Raw genomic sequence first — 18,277 nt, forward strand, 5'->3', positions numbered from 1 at the left:
TTTGTAAACATTTCCCTGAACACATTCATCCTAGGTTGTATGCATATTATCCGTGCTGCTCGGCTGACACAACAGTGGAACTAAGTAACTGTGACCAAGGTCGTATGGTCCACAAACCTACAATATCGACCATTCGGCCCTTTACAGGAAAAGTCTGCCAACCACTGATCCATATACCTTTGTAAGAAGGGTCTGAACTTAGTAAGAGATTTCCCCGCTACTAGATTAAGCGGCTGTACAGAGCAAACCTCCAATCCCCCCGCCCCAGCGGGCATAGGACTCTTGTCTGCTCAGTGCCATTTTATTTAGGGTACAGTTCCCCCCAACCCGTGCCTTGAAACTGTCCTCTGTCCCTGGATTCTGATCTGAATCTGGCTGAGTTGTCACCTCTTATGATTTAGGACCTGGATCACGTGTAGACTTTGGACTCAGTAGGCATGGCACACTGGTCTGGACAGAAGAGGGTGCTTCTCACCAGAGCCCCCTGGTCTGGGGCTCTGGGTGCCTTGGCACTGCCCAGAGGCTAGTACCTTCGGGCATGGACAGCTGCCTTACTGATGTGCCACCACCCAACACTTAGGAGGCTGTTGGTACAAAAAGGCCAGAAAATGGAATGAAAAGGTAACCACTAGTATGTTCTCTGTATCTGTGAGTGTGCTTCTTACATGTTATATTCACTAGTTTCTTGTATTTTTTAGATTCCACATATGTGACATCATACAGTATTTATCTTTTTCTGGCTGACTTATTTCACTGAACATGATGCCCTCCAAGTCCATCCATGTTGCTGTGAATGGTAAAATTTCGTTCTTTTTCTATGACTGACTAGTACTCCATTGTGTGTGTGTGTGTGTGTGTGTGTGTGTGTGTACGTGGATATACATATATATGTATATAAACACACACACACCACATCTTCTTTATCCGTTCTTCTGTTGATGGACACGTAGGTTGTTGCTATGTCTTGGCTACTGTAAATATGCTGCTATGAACATTGGGGTGCAAGTGTCTTTTCAAATGAGTGTTTTTGGTTTTTTTGGATATATACCCAGGAGTGCAATTGCTGGGTCATATGGTAGTTCTATTTTTAAAACTTAACATTTAGATATAGATTTAACATTTAGATGTAGCTGGGCTGTGAAAAGCCACATCTAGACTTGACAAAGAGGAATACATATTCTCCAGAGTGTCTGGACTAGGAAATGGATGGGCTAACTAGACGGTACTTGGGCTGAACTGCTTTGGGGAAGAGGTAAGTACATGGATGGATACGCATAGGTTGGCTGTATCACGTTGGGGGGCAGTACAGAAGAAATTATATGTATGGAAAAAGAGAATGTGTGTGTGCGCACAAGTGTATGTATGTGTGTATATGTCAGCGTACATGCCTATGCTGGTCAGTCAGGGGCTGGAATGTATCAGGCCAGGAGTCTTTTTTCCGTTGGGAAACTGCCCCTTCCATGTTGCATGCTTTGGGGATTGGACTCTTCCATCTCTGTGTCTCCTTGTCCTCTGTGGGGAGGAAGATCTCCGCATCTTACTCTTCCGCCATCTTCCTCAACTCCCTCCTTGTCCTCTGGTCACAAGAATAAACGTGCACATGCACTAATTTGTGTTCCTCCACTAGATGTGGCCTAGGGACACTGGGTAAGAGAAAGTCACTCTTTCTGGGGTTGCAAAGACTATATAGAGTGACTCTTGTCATCACACAGAGAGGACTCATATGCGGATGAAGCCATGCAGAGGTTAGCAGGAGTGACACATAGAAAGACAGAGCTCTGATTTTATCATTGAACCCACCCTCCTGGACTTATCCATGCCTGACTTAGCCAAGCTTGGATTTCCGTCACTGAGCTAAAATTTCCCCTTTTTGCTATGGAGGTTTGAGCTAGATTTTTGTCACTTGTTATTCAAGGATCTCTGACTAATAGTATCACTAACATAGCTTCTTAGGAAAGCAAATATATCTGGGCTGGAAAATCAAGGTATGGGACTACATGCTTATCCTTTTGCCGGCAAAGTCTTGATGACAGGGTAGTGCAAGGCCAGTATTTTCATGAGGATTCCAAGTATACTTGGTTCTGTGCATTTCGGAACTAAGGCCCGCAACCACTGCCTGCAACTCATAGGCACATTTTGTCTTTGTGTGGTTATCCAATGTTCCTTAAGCACAGAATTCCCTAGATCTGCTTGAAGTGAAAATTAAAATCATTTTCTACAATTTATCTTCTGTGTCAGAAAACAGGGCCAAGGGCTTTTAAGAACTGGTGCTGCAGTTCCGTGACTGTAGGATGAATGACATCACCCTTCTGGGGATGATTTCATTTATGCCCTTTCTGAATACTCTGAAAGCAAACCCAGCCTTGGGAGAGAGGGAAATACACACACACACAGCGCTTGAGGAGTCTTTGTATACGGAAGCCTCTATAAGCTGATTGGCGGGGTCAAGCGGCCACTATTCAGAGGGTGACGAGCTCTGTTATCTGGCTCTCTGCCAGGCAAAATTGCACATGAGAATTTTTCTAGTGAGGCTGTTCCAGTGAGTCCTTCTGGAGAGACTAAGCCCCCCTGTTGTGAGCCCCTAGAACTGTCACGCCAGGAACACACAACAGGAAGTCCCCTCGTCTGCTGTGGGCTCAGACTCCAACCCTCCTGGTGAACTGTACCTCCAGGTACAGTGATACTCACGGGTGAAGGAGGCACTAAAAAGAAAAACAGACCTTATTAAAGCACAACCTTTTGGCTTAAATGAGTGCTTACTACTTTTAATGAACTCCCTGCAAAATCTACTGAACTTTTTTTTCTGGTAGGTATTGCCAGGTATTCCAGATGATTTCTTCTCATTAGAAATATTTTACCAAGCAAACACCTAGCTCTGCTCTCAGCTGTCCAGTGATTGGAGATGAGTGCTCTGGTTTCTATGCAGGATCAAGTTAAGGGACTACGCCCAAGGAAATATGAAGCAATGCTTCTGAGCAGAAATGTGAAATGCGAAGTGTGTAGAAAGGCCTTGGGAGAAGAAAAAGGAAATTCTTGTTCATGGAGCTAAGCCTGGAGGAGCCAGTTAAAGTGGGTGACCAGAAATGCATTTACAGTGAGAAGGGTGTGTTATGGGCTGAATCCTGTCCCCTGACCCCATTCATATGTTAAAATCTTGATCTGAAGTATCTTAGAATGTGACTGTATTTGGAGATAGTCTTTAAAGAGGTAATTAACATTGAAGTCATTAGGGTGAACCCTAATCAAATATGATGAGCGTTCTTATAAGGAGAGAACAGGACACAGACACACAGACATACACAGACACATAGGGAAGACCATGTGAGGACACAGGGAGAAAATGGCCAGCCACAAGCCAAGGAGAGAGGCCTCAGAAGAAACCCATCCTGCTGACACCTCGATCTTGGACTTCTAGCTTCCAAAAGACTGTGAGGAAATAAATTTTTGTCGTTTAAGTCACCTAGTCCTTGGTACTTCGTAATGGCATCCCTAGGAAACAAAGGCAGATTGACTTAGAGTGATACTGCTGTGAGGGCTTGCCCTCTGAGCCCCGCACCCACAGAATGATACGTCATTTGCACCATTCTTCAATGGTAGCTGGATCTTTTCCTAGGGCTTTAGATATATTTTCTCGCTGTCACGTCATCCAACTGTGACCAGACATGCTTCTTTATGCTGGTCTTAATTATCTGTCTTCCTCTTTTGTGTCTTCACCTGCTTAACATGTGTAGAAATTTGTTAAGCCTTCTGTTAGTTACTTATCCAAGCTACTCATATTTCTCTTTAAAGTTCACCAATGGAAGTCCCTTTCTTTAATCTGTACATTTAAATTGCTAATGTGCTACTTGTCTAGCTGTTCTTTATGAAGTGGCATTTGGGGGTGTTTATCTTTTCAACTCAGAAGGAGAAGTGAAGGGACTGATTGTTGAATTCTTGTTTTCGGCTGAGCTTTTCGAGCTCTGCTGAGACTATGAGCTGGCTTAGGGGAAGTCAAACACAAGGGCTCTATATTTGGAGGGGTATGCAAACGTCCTCTGTGGTCCCGAGTATATGTGAGAGCACAATGCATTGCCCAATTCGTGTCTTTAAGTCAACACAAAAGACAAAGAGGGTCAGAGGATGAAAATAATTCCATGGGTTAGAGCATCTCCATGGAGACCAGGAAATGCATAATCTCTATGGAGACCCTCAAAATCTCTCCTTCTCAAATTATAGTAGTGTATGATCTGTTGTAATTGTCATTGAGAGTGGAGGGAAAGTGCCAAGAGGAAGAGGATGAGAGGATAATCCTCTTCTTTCCTTAGTGGAAATCATGGCTAGCGTGGCTCTAATTTTAAGCAATTGGTATTGTAAGATTCTGAAATTAGGATTCTGGGAGACCATGTCACCCAGGGTGGGATGAGGCACGTGAGGCTCGGGTTGTTTATATGCCCAGCGCTGAAGTAGATGTCTGACATAAATTGGCATTCAAAAAATGTGTTACTATCTGAATGAATGTAATGAACAATTGGGCAGGATCTCATCATTAGCTCAGGCCCTGTCAATCATCTCTGCTCTGCTAAAACAAAGGGAGAGGGCTACTGTCAGGGCCATACTGGGTACCGTCTGCTTATGACTGAGCAGAGCCAGTAACTCCTGTTTTCTCTTTTTTCTTTCAAGGAGAATGCTGCTCAATTGTATAAATATGGTCAAAGGAGGAAATAAAGTTTAGTTGTGGTGAGGAGATAAACAGGGTATAGGGAAACGGACCAGCTAATGAATGCAAGTCACTGTGTCCAGATAAATCCCATCCCATGGTAACCTACGTGTTCTTAGCCCTACTAGCCTCTGGATACAAAATGGGATTCTGAATACTTTTTATGCCCAGATTATTATGGTTCAATGCCCCCCGTGGCTCCTTCATTGGAAATTAGCCTACTGCAAAGTGGGCCCAAGGGTTCTTTGAGTTTCCTATGGTACTGCCTTAGATCAGTGCCCAGACATTTCTGTCCACTTGTCCTGTTTCTTCCTCATCTTGCTGCCATGTTATTGGCCTGACGGCTGACGCTAAGGAGAGACCTCTTAGCATGATGGTCTCTATTGGATGACTACTGATTTAAAAAAATCATCTTTAATTCGAGATAGACACTGTTAAGTCTTGGTGTATATACAGATAGTTCCAGGTTTTTCTCTATTTATTTACACATAAAATTATATATATGTATTTGATATATATTTAAATATAACTTCATACATATGAAGTAGCTTGAGATCAGACTATACATACTGCTTTGTACCCTCCATTTCCTTAACAATATATAATGAAAATATTTTTCCATGTTACTAAATATTGAAGTACATCATTTTAAATGACTGTATGAATATATTATCATTTAAGTAACAATCTCTGTCAGACTTTTAATCTGTTCCCAGTTTTCCCATGACCATAAATATCACCGCATCCCATCTTTTTTTATCCATTCTCCTGTACTTCTCGGTTGTTTCCTTACGATATGTTATTGTAAGTAAAATTCCTGGGTTGAAGATGATGAACTTTTAATATTCATGCTCTTGCCTGTTTTGCCATCCATCTCTTTATGTACACATTTTTTTGGTACACAAAATTTACACAAGCTGGTGAGCTCTTAAGGATCAGGGTTCATGCTTTCTTTAACTTTGTATCTGCCATATTCTCTTCATAGTACTTGGGGGTGGCAGGGCTTCAGGACTCAGTGAAGACAGTGCACCAGTGACAACCATGAAGGTATCTGAAAGTGTCCTGGAGGATGCCGCGGAAAAACATGCATATTTCCAAAGGGAAAGCAGGGATTGCGTTTTAGCACCTCGCTCCTTGTCTGATCCAGAGCACACGAGGGCACTCTGAATACAGTGACACTTCATAGAATAAACACTCCTTACTTCGGTGGAGGACTTTTTAGGTTTTTCCAATAGTCTGTGAACTCTCAGGGGCTCATTTTTGTACGTCCAAACTCGCCCAGCCATGGTGCAATGAGGGCATTCATGGGCATGAATGAGATGCCGGGGTCCTAGCAACCTGGGAAGCAGATCACTTCAGTGGCTGCCACTGTTTGTCGTTGTAAATAAAATACTACTTTCTGGAGGCAGCACTGACTCATTCCTTCTTATTTCTTTCCTCTGCAGTTGGAGGAGAGGTGGCTAAAAGGTGGAGGCAGCCGAAAGAGCGGGAGAGGGCCAGGGGTAAGTCTAGACACGGTTTCCTTCCATTGTCTTCCCTTCCTCCTTGCCCCTCCCTCACCCATTTTCCCTTCTCGCTGGTGGACGCCCCCGCCTTGGTCCGGAGCCCAGAGATGGTGGGGTTCAACCCCCCTCGCTTTTTAGCTAAGTTTACAGCTCCTAGCATTCCAAGCGGGGTGTTTTCCAGTAGCCAAAGCACCGGGAATTAACAGCTCTCGGCCTCTCCCCTCCGGCTTTCCTCCTTGGGTTGGCTGGAAACTTCACCCAGACACCGAAGAAGCTCCGCCCCGGTAGTTTTGAACCGGCCACTGGCTGAGGCTCCGCTGGGCACTCTCCCTCCCGAGGTCCCCCCGCCCGAGGCTCTGCCCTCTGGAAGGTCGCCTGGAGCCCGCTGCCCCGGGGCCAGGCGGAGAGGGGTGGGCTGGCGTGAAGGGCAGGAGAGAGGTGGTAGAGTAAGACCTGGTACTCACAGCGCCCTCACCGCCCAGACCCGCTGGGCGCCCGACCGGCCCGTACTTGGGGGGCGGGATGGGCACGTGGCCCACCCCCGGCTCGGACCGGTCCCCGCGCTCCACTGGCCGGGGGGTCGCATCAACTGAGGCCCCCTCCCCGCACCCGTCCGCGCGTCCACCTCCCCGCTCCGCTCCGCCCCGCCCCGGCGGCTGCGAGGCGGTGCAGCCCGCCGGAGACGCGCGGACCTCCACCCGCTCCGGCAGGCTGCGGCGCAGGCGGCGGCGCAGGCGGCTGCGGCCTAGGGCGCCGGGCGGCCGCGAGCCTCCTCCCCCTCCCGGAAGCGCGGGGCGGGGTCCCCGGCCGGGCCGCGGGGGCGGGCGCGGGGGCCGGGCCGGGCCGGGGCGGGGCGCGCTCCGGGCTCGGCGCTCGCGGGCTCGGCCGGCTGTGCCCGTCCACTCCGGCTCCAGGCGGCCAGCGCTCGGGCCCAGGCCGCCAGGTTCCAGCCAAGCAGCAGCAGCAGTAGCAGCAGCAGCGGCGGCAGCTCGCGGGGAGACCCCGCGCTCCTGGCAACCCCTCCCCAGTGCGGTGCATGGAGACGAGGCCCTCCGCTCGCCCCTGAGCCCGCCGCCCGGCCCGGGACCCGCGGGGGCTGGGGTGGCCTCGGGCTCCGGCCGGCCCCGCCGCCCGAGGGCTGCGCGCGGCCCGCGGGCCTCGTCGCCCGCGCGGATCGCCGCGGCCCGGCCGTCCCGTCCCAGGAAGTGGCCGTCCTGACCGCCATGGCTCACTCCCCGGTGCAGTCGGGCCTGCCCGGCATGCAGGTAGGCAGGGACCGGGCCGCCGAGGGGAGGGAGGGATGCGCGGGCCGGGGCGGAAGCGGGGAACTTGGCGGTGTAAACACGGCCCCCCCACCACGCTGCACCTTCCGGGGTCGCGCCGGCCTCCCGCGTCGTGCTGGCAGCGCCCGGGGTGCCCTGCCCAGCGGACACGGGTGCGTGTGTGCAGGGGCCTGGGGGCCGCGGCCCGGAGGCGGCCCTCGCCGGCCGGGAGTCGCGGCGGTCGAGCGGGGGGATGTGGGGCTGCCGGCCGCTGCGCCCTCCTCGCTTCCCTCTCCCCCGGGGCCTCCCGAGCCGCAGGCCCCGCGCCGGCCCATTCCCGGGGAGAAGTGATGTGGAGAAATGCCCTCGGAGGCCCGGCTCGCTCTCAGGGCCCCGGCGCGGGCGGGGGGCGGTGAAGGCCCGGGTTCCCCTCGGCGAGGGGGCGGTAAAGTTGAGGGGCGGGGAGGGCCTCGGTCGCGCCACGGCTAGTCCCGGGCCCGGAGGGCAGAGGAGGAGGCAGGGCGGGGTGGAGGAAGGTGCCACCGCTAGCTCCACTTCCAGCGCGTCTGTTCCGCGCGTTTCCTCCCGGTGCAGATGGAGGGGAAAGTGCGAGCCTTCAACCCTTCTGGAAGAAGGAATCGATGGCACAGCGTGCACTCGAGTGTGGATCCCGGGACTCAGGGCTTTGGCTTGGAGTCTTGATTGGATCCAGCTGAGTTCCTTCCCAGAAATCCTCTCCGTTGCCACTTTGTGGCCTCTTGGCCTCCCAGTGACTTTTTTTGGAGTGGGGTAAAGGGGGAGAAGTTGAATTTCAAATTTACACGGATGCTTTAAGGTTTTTCGCCATCGGGGACTGTTTTTAGCCCTTTGAAAGATAAAACCACTGCCCTTCTTGGCTAATTTGTAATGTTTGTAAGCGCGTAAATGGGGGCAAAATGTTTGGGATTAAAATCTGACGGTACAGCTAGGGAATGTCTTTAAAGTTTGGCTCTCCCGGGTTAGCCGAGTAAGGGAGCAGAAGAGCTTTAAGAAAACAAACACAAGTATCCCAGTGGACTATTTATTTTACAGCGTTCTACGGGCTCATTTTCTCCCCCCCCTCACTCTTGAGGGCTGAGAAATGCAGTATTCGGACCTGGACTCCATAGGAGCCGGGAATCTGCCCCCTCCTTAAAGAGAGAGCATTTCTCTCTTTCTCTCCCTCTAAATCTGAAAAAGAAAACTCGATTTCATTGTTCAGGTTTGATATCTAGAAAAATAAGAACACAGAGTTACCAGAATTGTAACCTCTTTAAAAAAAAATGTTGTAACAGTTAACATTAATAATTTGACGGTGCTTGAAGAAAACTGTCCTTGAATCTCACGTAAAGAGCTGTTAAACTCAACACGCATTTAAAACCTAAGCTTCTGCTGACCGCTAGGTAAAAATCAGATGTGGTTTCTTGGTATTTCCTAAAAATTCCTGCTTTGGTTTGAATTTAGAGACAGGAAGGCAGGGTGAACTGGGTAAAAAATTATTTCTGACCAGTAGAGCAAGAAGGGCCTCTTGTAATGATTAAAAAATACATTTGCTGGGTACTTTCTTTAGACAGACTCTTATGCTGTTAATCAGGTTGTAATCTAGCGCACTTGCCTCACTTAGAGCTTACCATGGAGGTATTCAGCTTTTGTGGAAAGCGAATCAGTTTAAAAAGGTACTTAAAGCCTCGCTGGCTGGTGCCCTGAAGTCAGTATCAGATGGTCACCAGGTGGTGTCTAGTCTCAACACTCCTTTTGTCCTCCCCTTTTAATTTTTTTCTTCAAGAGTGTGGGCCGGAATTCTTAAATCGTGGGAAAAGAAGGTACATTTCTTTTAATAATTGGGCCTCCCAAATGTATTTCCTAGGTAGTGTTACAAGGGAACTGTTTTTATTTTGCTTTCTCAGTGGAAAGGCTGATAAATTTTTGTTGGGTTGAAACAACCAAATTTTCAGCCGTTACAGTTTTAGGGTCGCGAAGGTGGCTTCTGACAGAGTCATCCCTGTATTTAAGTGCATCTACACACTGTATGATGATTGTTTTTAGTGTGCCATTTGGGGAAGAACATTCCTTCCCTCTCCCTTCCACTCCCAAAGAAAAACAACCAGCACATTTATTTCCTACTTTGAATCAGCAGCTGTTGCTGCCCAGGGAGGCCTTCCTCAGAGTTGTTGTTGAGGATTAAATTAAAGGCACACCTGCCTCCGACTGCTCTCCAGGCTAAAACAGGAGGAAAGAAGTACTAACCCTCCTGTGCTGTGTACCGATACATCCCATAACCTCCCTTTTTTCGTCTCTCATCTCCTGATGAGGGTTCGTAAGAGGTTGGCTTAAAAATTTCAGAAAGACAGCAGAGTGAATTCAGGCAGCCTAGGCAAAGATGCTTAAAAAATAAACCTGAATGACAGCATAATTTCAGTGAAAACATCATTTTCATTGTCTTGCAAATCACTTTTATGCCTCTTGATTCTTATTGGTACTGCTTGAGGCATAGGTGTAATGTATGCCATTTTCTAGACGTGGAAACCAGCAGAGACTGAACTGACCAAGGTGAGATAGTGCCTTATGTGGCAAAGTTGTGATTGGAAACCAGGTCTTTCCTGCCCTCAAGACCCATTCTCTTACTCACCATGCTGTGTTATTGCTTTATTATTACTCTAGCAAACAGTAATGCTTATTTCATTCCAACTTGGGTTTGCTGAAGAAATTAAAATACGGTATTTTATTTGTTCAATCAGCAACCGTTATTGAACACTGTTGTGCCGGGTGCTCGGTGAGGGTTGATGACTGTAAATCTGAGTGAGTTATGAGTGATCCTGTTTAATAACCTTTTCATGAAGGCTGCCAGGGGCCTTTCCTCTTTTTTTTTTAAACCTCCCACCCAGTTTCATATTAGCATGGGGGAAAAAAATAGAAATCATGAACTGAATGTAATAACTACGAATAGACATAAAGAAATTCGGCTGAGTTGTGGATTTAACCACTCCCTGTCCTTCACTGAACATTTGTTGCTTCTCTCGATTTAATTCAGCTTCAGCTGGAGGCAGCAGCATCCATCAGCTTTTAGTTGCATAAGTTGTAATTTAAAAAGAATTAGATTTTGGTTTGTAAGTTTCTATAACGGAATTTTATCAGTCACTTGAAACCTTTTCTGGACCGTGACCTGTGTAAGAAATATATTTTACATCAAGACCTGAAAGTTAACGTTTCCGAAGACAGCCCTAATCCTCACTACTTGTGATGTACTGTTGTGTGATGCATTTTATTAAGAAGAAAAAAAAAGAGCTGCTGCAAAACTAAATTGATTTCACAGCTGACTGAATTACACTAATTTGATATGTAACATGTATGACAGGACCTGAGTTAGTTTAGCATGTTTTGAGGATGTCATGCATGTAAGATATTCTCATATTTGAAAGTACAGACCGTTTACAGGAACAGCTGGAAAACGTAAAGTCTCTACTTTATTAACATCATCTTTGCGTTTCTCTGGCTGCTTGGAGAGACCTTTTGCTGAGAATGCCCCTCTGTGTGGGGAGAGAGAGAGACGTTTAATGGCCAATTTGGGTGAGTTGGGAACTTTTCTCCAGTGCTCTTCCTTACCCTGGGGAAACCTGTGCGCTCTGGAAATCTGGGAGGAGAAGACAAACAGAAGGACAGCTGCATTTAATCTTGCCTGAAGAGCTCTGGTACTTTTTCCTCCGCGGGTGTGGACCTTCAGGGTATTTGTGAGGTGGTGGTGCAGCGTTGGACTGGGCGAGGAGCCGCGTCCTTGCGCATTTCCCCAGCAGCCGCGGCAGGTGTAGGTGAGACCCTCCTCCTGGCCGGTGCTCAGGAGGTCAGCAGCCTAGCGAGGGCCGACTGGGGTGCTCTCCCCGAGAAGGTTCAGATGAGCCGGGGAGGGGTGCGCAGAGAGCAGGGCGCGGGGTGCGAGGGCGGACTCGCGGCGCCCAGCCGGGGCCCTGGAGCTGGAGGGGCGGCAGCCGGGGAGGGGGCCTGCGTTCCCCGCCGCCTAGGGTGGCGCACTGTCCGGACGCTGCTTCCTCCGGGCACGTGGTGGGCCAAGGTGGAAGGATGCTGGGAGCGCTGGCTGCTGCTGGGAAGGCGGCGGTGGCTCTCTGGGCGAGAGGCCCCCAGGATGGCGAGAGGAGGAGGCTGAAATGGTGGGAGGGTCTCGTGTCCACCTGCAGCGCAGGTGGACCTTTCAGCAAGGTTGCCTCAAACCTTGTAATGTGAACTCTTAGCCAACATTTTATAGTCCTTATTAGTCTCCTTCACGCCCCTTGCTTTTGACCTTTTCCCATGCTCTATGCTGTAAGGAAAATGAAGACACATTCTCTGTTATTGTTAGTAGCCTATATTTAAGGTGTTTTTTTTTTAATACGCATTTCAAGACTTCATATTCCCTCTTCTCTATCACCAAAATTTAACAGTGTTAAGAATTTGTTTTGCTTAAAGTCAGTTTGGGAGGGGGAGGGTCGTCAGAAGATTAAAATAGAAAACACCTTGGAGGAGTCCAGGACATTTTGGTTCTAATCCCGTATCAGGGAATGTTCTTGATAGTATTTCGCGTACAACCAGTGACCTTCAAGTAGAAATTGGTCAGATTAGACTTTTCTAGGCAGCTAACGCAGCACCGTGTCCCGGCGGAGGGTAGTTACGGGCAAGTGGCACCGTTGCTTTCTTGTTCCTTTCTGTCATTTTTGTGGTCATCTTTGAGTTAACTCTTCTGGTGTGTGGAGCCGAGTTTACTTATTTGATGCGACTTGACACAGCTTTTGAGTTGAACAGTTTTTCTAGGACTTTGGTACGAGATGCAGTGTGAGGCGTTTCTGAAGAAATGAGCCTGTTGGTAGTTGTTGCTTCTTCCTAGTGTACTTTACAGCCACACTGAGGCCAGGGTCCAGGAGCCTGAGGATCTTCGGGCCGCGTTGCTCTCTTTTCGGGTGATTTCTCCCTGTGATTCAGAATTGCCTGCTGGGAAACTCCATACCTACAGGAAGTGGACCACACCCAACCCAGTCGTGCTGTGGCTTTTTTTGGTGCTTGGGCTCAGCATTGTTATCATTAATGGAATCTTGCGGCGGGTACGAGCGCAGGAAATAGAAGTGGACTCTTACCCCTCTATTACCACTCAGAGTCAAGCACTGTCATCCGACTGGTCGTTTCCCTGCCGTAAGTCCCGTTTTTTGCAGTGCAATACTTTTCAAACTCTCAGAGCTCAATGCTTTGAGAAAGAGAAAAACTAGAGCTCTTACAGCACCTGGCTCCTGGGGGGATGCCGCGTTTCCTAATCCTAAATGGCTCCCTGGTTTCCAAGATTTAGAGGAGGGAAAATAAGATGAGGTGTACCTTTGCTTGCGACAAGGCATAAAGCATCCCGGTTGTGTGTTACAAAGGCCCTTGGTGTGCAGCCCCCCTGGGGATGGCACTGTCCACTTACAGACCTTCCGTTATATGTTGAGGAGGGTCTTGGTCAATAGAAGGAGCCCTCTTGGTATCTGAATACATTGTGGGAACTTTTGGAGTTTTACATTAATGCTTACCAAATACGTACCCTGTGTTTATCTTCCCGCCAAGTCTCTTCCTGTTTTTAAAAAGACTTTCTGGCCCTAAGATTTGAAAGGACCGTGGAGGTCCACATCCTTTGTCTTCTATTAATTACTTAGGACTTTTGTTTAGTTTTTATTTGAAAAGTTATGCACGTGGTGAGGGTTGTTGGGAGAGAGCAGTTCCTTGCCGTTGGCGTCCATTTCCTCCCCTCACCCCCTCCGAAGGCAGCCCCTTCCATCCCCTTTGCTGTCAGTTGTTGTTGTTACTTCTTTGTTCACAAAGAGCATTTAAAAATCGCTGTTTCTTTTTTCCCTAGTTTCAGGCATTGTCAGTAGACTTTGGACCCTGAAGATGAGGATTTAGTTATCGTGTCCTTGCTTCCTTCGCTCCCGTGTCCCTCCCCTCCCTGTGCCCAGTGCACTTACGTTGGTGACTTCAGTTAGATTCGTGTGTACATTAACGTGACTGTGGAAACACTAAGCCCAGCCAGCCATGAGTAAACCAGGATTACTTTTCAAATCTTGTTTGGAAGTTTATTTATTTATTTTTTTGGAAATGTAATTGTCTTAGTCTGTTTGGGCTGCTGTTACAAAAGGCTGTAGACTGAGTGGCTTAAACAACAAACATTTCTCACAATTTTGGAGGCTTGAAAGCCCAAGATCAAGGCTCTGGCAGATTTTGAGTCTTTTGAGGGCCTGCTTCTGGCTGTGTTCTCACAGGGCAAAGGGGGAGGGGGTACTCTGGGAGGTCTCCTTATAAGGGCAGCAATCCCAATCCTGAGGGCTCCACCCTCATGACCTGATCACCTCCATCACATTGAGGTTTGGGTCTCACCATATGATTTTGGGGAGGGAGCATAAACATTTACTCTGTAGCAGCACTTATAACTTATTCAACCCCAAACCCGCTGCCAGTTGTTGAAACCTCCTCTTGGGAATTTCAGGTGAGGCACACAGGCTGTCTGTCCATTTCCCTCCTCTGGAGGGAGACTCCTTCCTCTGAGCCTCCTAACTTGTATCGCTGGCATCCCCTCTGCCATCCCTCATCCTCTTTGCCTTCATCTTCGGGATTCCTTGGGCTGCTCTCTCGGGATGGCTTGTTTTCTGCGCCTCCTGCCATCTTTCTTGGTTTCCGTGACTGTGTTGGTGGAGCATATCCTGTAGTGGCCTTCCTGTGAATAGGGTGCATGGGAGATAGGTTTTTTTGAGGTCTTGGGTATCTGCAAGTTTCTTATTTTTGCCTTTCCCCTCGATTGATATTTTGGCATGGCGTTTAGTCATGGGGTGGAAATTATTTCCTTAGAATTGTGACAGCAGCTCCACTGTGTTTTAGTTTGCAGTGTTGCTGTTGAGGAATGCAACGCCACACCGATACTGGAATCTGTGCATGCAAGCTGTTTCATTTTTCCTGAATTTCATAAGATCTGAATTTTTTCTTTGTAATCTGAAGTTTCATCATGATGTGGGTCTTCTTTTATTTTTTGTGACAGGTACTTCATAGGTCCTTAATCAGACAACTCACGTCTTTTTGTTGAATTGTTTCTTTGATTCCCTTCCCTCTCCCATTTCCTGTGTTCACTCTTTCTTAAACCCTTTATTATTTGGATGCTGGACCTTCTGGACTGGTCCTCAAGTATTCTTACCCTTTGAAACCTATTTTCCATCTCTTGTCTTTTCTCCTTGGCCTTCTGGGAGATTGTCTCAACTTTATCTTCCAGCTCTTCCAAAGAGTATTTCATTTCTGCTCTTGTTTTTTTTAAATTGTGAGGGCTCTTTTTGATTCTCTGAATGTTGTTGCTTTCTTGTTTCAGTTGAAATATCTGCTTTCATCTCCCTGAGTATGTTAATTGTAGTTATGTTGTTTTTTCCCTCGGAATAGATTCTCTTCCTCCACGGCCCCTTTGCCCCCCTGTTGGTTTTGGTTTCTGTTTTTTGTGGTAGAGGCCACCCTTGAATGTCCACTCATATTTCAGAGTAGGGGACAAGCTGGTTGGAAGTCTGAACCCTGACTGGGGCTTTTTCAACCCCAGTGATGTAGGCGCTTCTGGTGGGCATGAGAGGTGAGGAACGGCTTATGTCAGTTTCTTATCGCTTTTTTTTTTGCGGTACGTGGGCCTCTCACTGTTGTGGCCTCTCCTGTTGCGCAGCACAGGCTCCAGACGCGCAGGCTCAGCGGCCATGGCTGACGGGCCCAGCCGCTCCGCGGCATGAGGGATCCTCCCGGACCGGGGCACAAACCCGCGTCCCCTCCGCTTGTGGTCCCTCCTCCCACCTGAGGCTCGCTCTGGATGAGGAAAGCCTCTGAGAGCGGGCACAGTGCCCCGTGTAGTTTCTCTCCTGCTCCTGAAACCCTCCATGTTCCTTTGCAGAGAACATGCTTTCAGTTTCCTTTCCTGGGGAGGCACGGGTCAGCTTCCTGGCTGTGGGCAGCGGGTAGGCCATCTGGGTGTTCCACTGCTTCTGCAGGACTTGCAGTCACTGCTCCCCTGGGGATTCGGCAGGGGGGGTGCAGTTGATTCTCTGCTTTCCCTGCCTCGAGCTTAGCATTTGCCATCTTCCCCACCTTTCTTTCCTCCACCCACTTTCCAGCTTCTGGAATTTTCTTGCTGTGGGTGTTCTCTCCCCTCCTGGTACGTGGAGGTTTAAAGCCTTTTTTAAGGAAACCCCCTTTGTACTGTGATTTCAATGGGGTTTCAGGATTGACCAAAGTAGATCTTATGCTCAGCGTGTGCTCTCTACCTGGAAATCACTCTCTTCAATTTATAGATGAATGAACAGAATTTGAATTCCAAGGTCAGGACCGCCCGGTCCGTGGGGTGGGGAGGGACTCCTGAGCCGCAGTCCTCTTCATCACGTGATGCCTTCTGGTTTCTCTCTGTAAGAAAAAGGCAGTGTACACACACCCTCGTTTTCCCATGTGTCTGTCTGTGACCTCCGCCTCCCCGACTTGAATGCTTTCTTCCGCTCTGTCTCTCATTTTCTAGTCTCGGGATTCTGTGGGCACAGAACCGTTTTCAGGGTGCCCCACGGTATCTTGTTGGAGGAACATTTGCTTAAGTTGACTGATGTTTTGGGGGTGCAGCCTTTGTCCGGGATTGAGTGTAGGCTTCCTGGGAAGCTGGCAGCGCCGCCGCCAGGGTGGGTCAGGTGCTCCTGGGGGACCCAGTCTGCACGTGTGTGGGGACCAGGCGCCTTGGATTTGGGAATCCCGCGTGTGGCTCGGTGTTGCTCCTCAGACTCTCGCGTTAGTGGGTACGTGGCTCCAAGAGTGTGCTTCCTACTTAGAACAGAGTACCTTTGGAGGTGGAAACGTACAGTGATAGACGAGTGGAAATGAAAGTAATCCAGAACCTGGGGACTGGGTGTTGGTCAGCAGCTATTTTAGGTACAGTTTCCCAGCATCACTTTAAGATCAATTTCAGTGCGGTTGACTCGAAGTTGTTAAATTGCTACCTGAACTCCTGGTGAACTGAGAACCTGCTGTAGAAAGGTCTTGTTTGAGCATTTCTTTCCTGTGTTTGATGCCCTTTCATTGTACCAAACATTTCTTGAGAGGTAATTTAAAAAGAAAAATATATGTAAGTACAAAGAATTGCTCAGCTCCTCAGCAGTTCCTACCAGGAGGCGGGTGGCTTTTTCCTTCGGCTGCGCTGTGTTGCCGGAATAGATAAGTGGGAAAAGTAAGTGGTCCTTGGCGCTCCCATGTTGATGCCCTTAGCGGGAGCCTTGTAGGAAGGGAACTCAATTTTACTGCCTCCGTCCAATACGAGGAGGGAGGAGCAGCTCATGCCCTCGGCTAATCCTCGGGGCCTCTGCGGAGGGAAGGGCTGTTAGACCAGTTTTACAGATGAGAAAACTGAGGCTTAATGAAACTCCACCGAGGCTGCCTAAGGCTGCCGCCCTGAGAGCAGAGCCCCGACTCCCTGGCTCTTGGTGCTGGCATTTGTGTTTTCTTCCTCCCTCCACCAGAGTGCCCCCGCCCCCGACGTGGCTGCTGTGTCCTTCATGACCAAATTGTGCCTCCAGCTTCCCTGAGACCAGCCCAGTTCAGGGCTGGTCACTCATGGTATTTTGGTCACTTTTATTTCCATGATTTTGTTTTTTCACGTTTGAAGAAGACTTTGTTCATGTCCCAGTGTTATTCTTTTTTTTTTTTTGCGGTACGCGGGCCTCTCACTGTTGTGGCCTCTCCCGTTGTGGAGCACAGGCTCCGGACGCGCAGGCTCAGCGGCCATGGCTCACGGGCCCAGCCGCTCCGCGGCATGTGGGATCTTCCCGGACCGGGGCACGAACCTGTGTCCCCTGCATCGGCAGGCGGACTCTCAACCACTGCGCCACCAGGGAAGCCCCCCAGTGTTATTCTTAATTGACTTCCTGGAATGTAGGATTGTGGGAGTAGGGGGAGTTGACTGGTCCCTGTTCTGTTTCTCATCGTTGTCTCTGCTGAGCCCTCATGCTGCCCTTGGGGAGGGATGGCAGCCTTTGACTTCTGTTTGTTACCACTCAGGTGTTGCCCAGGTTGTTTTGAACTGTGCAGAAATATTAACTGAAAAAAGTACACTATAATCTAACAGTGCTTTTGAGATTTCAGCGTTTATGCTCATCAGTCACCTGGAGGGCTTGGTGGAGTTTGCATTTCTAACAAGTTGCCAGGTGTGTGGCTGCCTCAGGGACCACACTTTGAGAACCGCTGCACTGCAAAATTAAAAATCCTTAAATCCCTGTTGCTCCCCCTGGGAGCACCATACAGCGGTGCCCATTTGAAGAGCAGCTCAGTGGAAAGTCATGGAAAGTCAGTGCTTGCGACTCAGGGCGTGTATTTCAGAGCCTGACTTTGGAACCACAGGTCTAACTTTGAAAATTGGATAGGCTTTTTAATTGAAAGAATTGTTAGAATTTTTACTATGGTAGCATGTTTTGCACACCTGTTAGGGGGCAGAGGAAGATGTGTGCTCCATGTCTTTTTGACTTTGGAACCTTATTTTTCAAGAAATGCAGCTCTCAGAACTAGCCTTCATGGTTCTCTTGGAAAACCCTGAACCAGGACAGAAGCCCTGAGCCTGAAGCTCCTCCACAGCGTTGCCAGGACCGTCTCTCAGCTGTTTCCATCATGTCACTCCCTGCTTAAAACCTGTGGTGGCTTCCTGACCAAACATAAGCTCCAGCTCAGCACTAAGGGCCTCGTGTTCCTACCCGGCCTCTTGTGTGCTGCGTTCCCACCCCCTCGCCCCGCGGGAGAGCCTG

At 48.9% G+C, this 18,277-nt stretch overlaps 1 protein-coding gene across 3 annotated transcripts in view; it reads left to right on the forward strand.

Annotated features, from left to right (window-relative positions):
* The first annotated feature begins 778 nt into the window (after positions 1-778).
* The window catches only part of STK24 (serine/threonine kinase 24), a 108,611-nt gene continuing 91,112 nt past the window's right edge, over positions 779-18,277 (forward strand). For 2 of the 3 annotated variants that reach the window (XM_067713494.1, XM_067713496.1), the window contains exons 1-2: positions 779-796; positions 6,142-6,198. In XM_067713494.1, coding sequence (XP_067569595.1) covers positions 794-796; positions 6,142-6,198 — 60 coding nt within the window. In that variant the 5' untranslated portion in view covers positions 779-793. Of the gene's footprint in view, positions 797-6,141; positions 6,199-7,042; positions 7,467-18,277 lie in introns of those variants that run through there. The other variant, XM_067713495.1, reaches the window with a different exon arrangement.

This window comes from Pseudorca crassidens, chromosome 18, assembly GCF_039906515.1.
Source record: "Pseudorca crassidens isolate mPseCra1 chromosome 18, mPseCra1.hap1, whole genome shotgun sequence".
NCBI classification, from domain to species: domain Eukaryota; kingdom Metazoa; phylum Chordata; class Mammalia; order Artiodactyla; family Delphinidae; genus Pseudorca; species Pseudorca crassidens.